This window comes from Atta cephalotes (assembly GCF_000143395.1).
Source record: "Atta cephalotes unplaced genomic scaffold scaffold00001, whole genome shotgun sequence".
In the NCBI taxonomy this organism is placed as follows: domain Eukaryota; kingdom Metazoa; phylum Arthropoda; class Insecta; order Hymenoptera; family Formicidae; genus Atta; species Atta cephalotes.
In genome coordinates this window covers 4,567,515-4,574,381 of record NW_012130065.1, presented here as the reverse complement: position 1 = coordinate 4,574,381, position 6,867 = coordinate 4,567,515, and the positions used below count along the sequence as shown (strand labels likewise).

Genomic DNA, 6,867 nt, shown 5'->3' with positions numbered 1-6,867 from the left:
AGATAATATAAATATGTAATTGTTTTAGAATTATTAAAAAATATATAAATAGAAAAAATTAAAGGCTTTTGTTAAATAAAAAAATTGATTAAGTTATAAATTTGTAAATGTGGTTACAAGATTACAATCATGATATAATTTAATTACAACAGAGCAGAACTGAGTAATAAGTTCATGTATTAAAATCACATTTGTATTAGTGTTAATAATTTTAGATGCTTTAACAGATGTTACAAACTTACTATAAAAATATTCAAGAGTCAGCAATGCAATATTATAGTCGATATATCGAGTATATGCTTATAAAATTGCAGGATACACTCTCCTTGATCTATAAATCAATGATGTAGGAGAATCGGACAAATATTACATAAATCTTATATTTATTATAGGAAACTATAATAAATATAACATGATTTTACATTGCCCACTAATGTAAATAATTTATCTCATTTCGATGGTTTCCATTCCCCGTTGAAAACGCTTTGGAAACATATTGACATTTATAGCAATTCTAAGCTCGTATTTTTAGCGAATATTCTTTTTACTCTTAGCAATAGTCTGTGATACAATTTTACAGAATGCATATAGAATGCATACAGATCCCTAGCATAATTCATTGGCGCAATACTGACCCAATATATATCCTAAAATATATATCCTAAATGCATGCTAATGTTTAATCAGTATATCGCCAATAAATTGTGTTATTAGAGAGTAAATTCACGAGCAGAGTTTATTGAAAGCGTGCATTCTAAAAACATTTGCAACGCTTTAGAATAAGAATAAAATTAGACTGTTTTCAGATACGTTTTTTTCTTTTAGGAAGGATTTTAATTTTAATTTGATTAACGTAAGCTCTTGTATATATATTTACTTGCTCTACTGTTAATTTAAAAAAGAATTACTTTAAGGAAGTCTTAAATTTTGTTCAATGAATGCAATGTAAGATCCAATGCAAATTTATTATCAAATCTATGTGATGTGTGCTATTGCATTTAGCTGCGCAGTATTATGAATGATCTGCAAAAAATAGGTGAATTGGCGAAAATTTAACACGAATTAGACTGCGCGATATCTAAAATAAACAATTGAAAAAAAATTATTCTCTTTGTAAAAAAAATAATATTTTTTGATCTTTTCTTTGAGCTTCAAATAAAATATTATTACATACGTACGTATATTATGTATATGTGTGATATAAATTTTTAATTCACCTATTTTTTGCGAAAGGAAAATTTGTATGTACATTGGTCGTAAAATCATACGTAAAAATTATAGAGGCTTGACATGCCCCTTATATGTATCTGCTATTATGTTTCTAGAAATTGTAATAATAAGAAAATTTGCATACACCAAACGGTAAACAGTCACAGCACTTGTAGAATAAATCATAATAAAACACATTTTTGACTTACAGTTTGAATTACAGTTTCTTTAGTTTGCATCTTCCAAAGTTTTTCAAATAAACCAATCATTGAAGTTGTTTAAAATATTTCAATTGCAATGTATAATTTTATTAATTTAAAATATTTCAAGAAGCTCCATTTCCGAGATGTGAAAGTAGGTTAATAATAATACTTTTTCCTTTTAGTTTGTAACAATTTATTATTTTACATTGCTTATATCGTCTACATAAATAAAATTCATATAAGCCTAACATTTAAACAAAATATAAATATTTCATAATATACAAATATAATTTTGAAATATAATAGACATCCTCCTTAAAATCATATTTGGCGCCAAATGGCATGACTCAAGCGATAAAAATTGTGAATTATCGCGATTCCTGATTTATCATCTAATATATGTATAGAGTCTGATAGAACCTAAACTCACCTGTGAATTGTTTACAAATGACAAAATTATGAACGATGCACGTGGTGTAGAATGTTTGTGGGGAAATCCCATAAATTATCCACATTGTCCTCATGGTAATTTTTTCATGTTATATACAAAGTTTATTATATTTATATTTAAAAAAATCGGTTCTTTTAGAAACAAATTAACCTTTTTCTGCAGGACCGACATTACTATTTGGAAAATATGTCGAAGACGGAGTTAAAAAATTTTATGCATGTTCTGCTTGCCGTGACAGAAAGTTATGCAGATTTTATTTAAAATATGGGCAAGAACTGTCAAAATCTCAAAAGCATATGTGGGAGCTGGAAAATAAGAAGTTCGCTCAGCGTTATGTTCATCAAGAATTATATATTCGTTTTAATAAACTTAAGATAGAATCTGTGGCGAACAGGAGTTATTGTCATAATTGTGAAAAATTAATATTCAATTCTGAAAAAGATAAGCATATGGATCATGAGATTACAGAGAATTTAACTGATTATCAGATGCATCATCCAACAGAACTTTTAAGACCTTTAGAAAATACGAAGAAGGAAGCGCAATATTTATTTTCTAAGAAATCTACAGAGACTATAATAAATATGCTTTTGAAACTTGGAGCTAAACAGATCCTTTGTATTGGCACACCAAGAATACATGAATATATAATCGAGCATTATACAGATAAAATATCTTCTCTCCTTTTGGATTTTGATGGAAGATTTGTGAGTATTTTAGCAAAAATCATCAATTTATAATATACTTTAATAATTTTTATAAGTATACATATATTTTACTAAATATGTTTTTTATATTCTAGCATAACTTTTTTGGACCGCTGGATTATTGTTGGTACAATCTTTTTAATCATCATTTTTTTAACAAAAATGCCATTAATGTTTTCAAAGATTTTCTTACTCAAAATAAAGGAAAGGACACTTACTTAATATGCGATCCTCCGTTTGGTGGCCGTTTGGAACCTATATCATTTACGATAAAAACGATATTTGACCTGCATAAAAAATTAAATAAACATGCTTGTAATGACAATTTTTTCTTGAAAATCATTTTTATATTTCCATATTTTATGGAGCATATAATGAGAGAAAAGAGCAATCCATCTCATGTCATTGGTGGCTTACGAGATTTAAAAATGTCTGATTATAAAGTGGATTATGATAATCATCCCTTATTTATATCAGAAAAACATGGTAGAAAGCAAGGTTCTCCAGTGAGAATTTTCACGAATATACCGTTAAATCTATTAGAACTTCCTTCATCTGATGGATATAAATTTTGTCAAGATTGCGCAAAGTGGGTTTCTAGTGAAAACAAGCATTGTAAGAAGTGTAAAGAATGTACGTCTAAAGATGGTCGAACGTACAAGCACTGCAATATATGTAAACGATGTGTAAAACCTACTTGGAAACATTGCCGAATTTGCAAAAGATGTATGTTAGAGAAACACACATGTGGTTCAATACCGAATATTATAGGAAGATGTTTCAACTGTGATAAATTAGGTAAATGCCAGTGACCACTTCTAAAACTTCCAATTATTGTGCTTCTATTAATATTATATTAATTTATTTATAGGTCATACTAGGAAAGAATGTCCTAATTTGTCTTCTAGGGAAATCACAATTGAGACAAATATAAAGAAACGCAAAGCAGACTATGAATTAAAAACAATTAAGAAAAGTAAAGTTGGACACTCTATGGAAATTATTAAACAAAAAGCCATCCTAGTTGATAAAAAGAAAGTTTTAAAACCAAGGAAAAATAAGAATTAAAAATAAGAATTAAAAAATAAAAAGCCGCTACTAATAAAATAACGAAATTAGAAATGTTTCTATATAATATTATAGTAAGTGTTTAATTTTATGTGAATTTTATTGGTATAAATATTATATATATTTATACTAAAATTAAAATTGTATTATATTTTATGTTATTAAATATAAATATAATAAAATATAAATGTAATTATAATATTTATATTATTAAAAAATTCATGAATTTTGTATTTTAGTTTGTTTCTTTATATATTTTTATATCTTTTCAATATTTATTTATATATATTTATAGCAAAGAAAGTTAGAACCTAGCTTCTGCAACAATGAATAGAAGTATATCTTATTATACATTTATTCTCACATAGAGATCGGCTTGTTTGATTTCCATAATCTTTAGAGTGCTGCATTTCGAGTGGAAATATTCCCGAATACCCAGAAAGAATTTTAAGTAAGGAGATTCAATATGTATAAATACCCGAGAGAGCCTCTCAGGAGGTACAGTAGTATCTTTTCGATCGTCTGTATATCATCTCGCACAACATTGCTAAAATCTCTTCAGGATGTTAAAGGAACTCATTGTTTTTGCGAGTTTGATTTTTCTGAGTTATGCTTGTTTGATTACGAATTGTCCTCGTGGCGGAAAGAGAAGTGATGTAGCATCTTCTTTGAGAACTGTTATTCGAGAAGTATGTTATATTACATTATATTTTTATCTTTACAGTAAAATTCTTTCGATTTTAATCATCTTGCAAGTAAATTTTATTTTATAAAGACTTTAGCAAATTCTTATATTTACTCAATTAAACATGTCATTAAAAATTAAATAATTAGAATTTATTTATCTTATATATCTCTTCTATTATTTATGTTGCTCTTTTCTATTTATAATGATTTTAATAGTTACATTAATTCAAGAATTGTACTTATTTTTATTTGCACTGATAAAATTTTGACGATTTGTATTAAAGAAAATTTAGAAGATGATCAATAGAGAATTTATACTTATAGAAACAATTATAGAAACAAATTATATTAATCTTAGAAACAAATGTCTGCGTTCCGTTATTTACTGCGAGTATTGAAAATCTAATTCACGTATAGTTGTATAGATTTTCAGTATTCACATGAAATTCGAATGAATAACGGAACGGAGCTGTAGCATAATTGTAACAAAATTTCAGAAGAACAAAAAATTTCGAGGTTTAATTTTAATTGATTGACAAAAATTGTTCATATTATTTAATAATTAATTGGATAATTAGAAGATGTTTATCTATGGAAATATATGAAACAAAAAATTACAAAAAAATTTTCTTTATATAATGAAATAAAATATATCTTGATGTTTAAATCTTAAAATTTTTTCTATTTATTTCCTAGTAAAATATTCACATAAATATTATTAATGATAAGTCATAAGTCATAAGTAATTTCATAAGTCATAAGTAAATACACAAAATGTAATTCGTTCATATTTACCATAACATTCTCCTAGTGTCCTTCATGTGGTCCTAATCATCTGGGTCAATGCTTTGGGCCTTATATTTGTTGTGGCCCTAGTATCGGTTGCTTCATAGGAACACCAGAAACATTTCGATGCAGAAAGGAAAGTTTATACACCAGACCCTGCATTGCTGGATACGCAATGTGTCGTGGAAATACAGCAAGATGCGCTTCAAACGGAATTTGTTGCTCGCAAGGTAAATTGAAAAATTCTTGTAAATTGGAAATTTTTAATTTCATCTTTTAAAATTTATATTCTTAACACAGCACTCTTAATCGAAGTAAATAAAGTTTGCATCAAAAATCCAACAGAATTGGAATATTATGTAGATATTATAATAGGAAACGTTGTTTATATAATAGATTGATATAATAGATTGATATAACAGATTGATAGCAGTAATTGTAAAATAATTACTTTGCAATTAAAAATTAAAAGTTATCAATCATGTAGTACTGAAAAAACATATATATATATTAAAATTAAAATTATTTAACACGTTATAAATATATAAGTGAAATATGTATATGAAAAATATTTTGTTTAGCATTCTGCCATATGGATACATCATGCAAAATTTCCGATGTCGACAATGATCGAAAACTTGATGATAATGTGAATGTAATACTCCCAGGCGAAGTCTCTAACGAAATACTTCAATAGTGTAACTAATTTCATATTAATCATTGATATTTAAACATTTTAAACTTTATAAAAATACAATTATGCAGTATGTATCGATAATGAAACAAATAAAAAGAATATGATAGAATAATAAAAAATGCAAATCTATAAATTATGTAGCGTAATTATTTTTAGAACAAAAAACATTTTTTGCTATATTCAATATAATTTAATAATATATCAATACACATAATGTATGTATTTCTCATAAAAAATATAAATTACTTTTATTTAATTATATAACAAAACAATACAAACTTAATACTGTGACTATAGTATATATGAATGAATTTTATTCTGTATTATTAATTATTTTGATACGGTAAAAATTTATCTATATGCATAAATAATATTAACTTTTTATAAAATTACTATACCACACATAATATAAGTATATTTTTGAATTTATTATCAATATTTATTGTATCTCCATCTTTACTTTCTTTGTAAATAAAATTTCAATAAAATATGCAGTAAAATATTTCACAAAATTATTGTGTGTCTTTAATTATTGTGTGCTCTAATAGTATTTATAAAGACAGATCAATAATAAATCATGATTACTCCAGCACATCTTATTTAAGAAACTGCCACAGACTTCTATAGAAGTCTGAAGCTGCTGAACGAATAAAAGCTGCCTTTAATAATATTTTAATAAGTTTTGTATAAAAATAAATTTTTTTTCTCCTCTTCCTCTGACTGGAATCCTCAGTATATCCACGGATACATTTATCAAGTGATACATACATTTATCAAGTGATTTGAAAAATCACTTGCAATATTATAGAACTATTAAATAATTTTACAATTTATTTAGAAAATAAACTTCATTACGATTAATTGCGTTCATTTGAGTCGAAGTATTTATTATTTGCATTCAACAAAATTATTATTGCTATTATTCCATCATTTCTTTTGTGACTATTGCATAAACAATAATTATGGAAATAAATATGGAAACATTCGTATCATCTTTTGTTGAAATACTGGTGACATACTTTGGAAAGTTATTGAAAGTTATATTTCTCTCTCTCTCTC

At 25.8% G+C, this 6,867-nt stretch overlaps 2 protein-coding genes across 2 annotated transcripts; both read left to right on the top strand.

Annotated features, from left to right (window-relative positions):
- The first annotated feature begins 1,870 nt into the window (after positions 1 to 1,870).
- On the top strand, positions 1,871 to 3,638 carry LOC105624567 (zinc finger CCHC domain-containing protein 4). Its single transcript, XM_012205959.1, has 4 exons — positions 1,871 to 1,937; positions 2,026 to 2,570; positions 2,666 to 3,368; positions 3,442 to 3,638. The coding sequence occupies exons 1-4, from the start codon at positions 1,871 to 1,873 to the stop codon at positions 3,636 to 3,638; spliced, it is 1,512 nt and encodes a 503-aa protein (XP_012061349.1).
- A 563-nt stretch (positions 3,639 to 4,201) lies between these two features.
- Positions 4,202 to 6,312, top strand: LOC105624459 (neurophysin 1-like). The gene is made up of 3 exons (XM_012205855.1): positions 4,202 to 4,327; positions 5,137 to 5,341; positions 5,693 to 6,312. Exons 1-3 carry the CDS (start codon positions 4,202 to 4,204, stop codon positions 5,806 to 5,808), a joined length of 447 nt encoding a protein of 148 aa, XP_012061245.1. The 3' UTR covers positions 5,809 to 6,312.
- Positions 6,313 to 6,867: the final 555 nt, after the last annotated feature.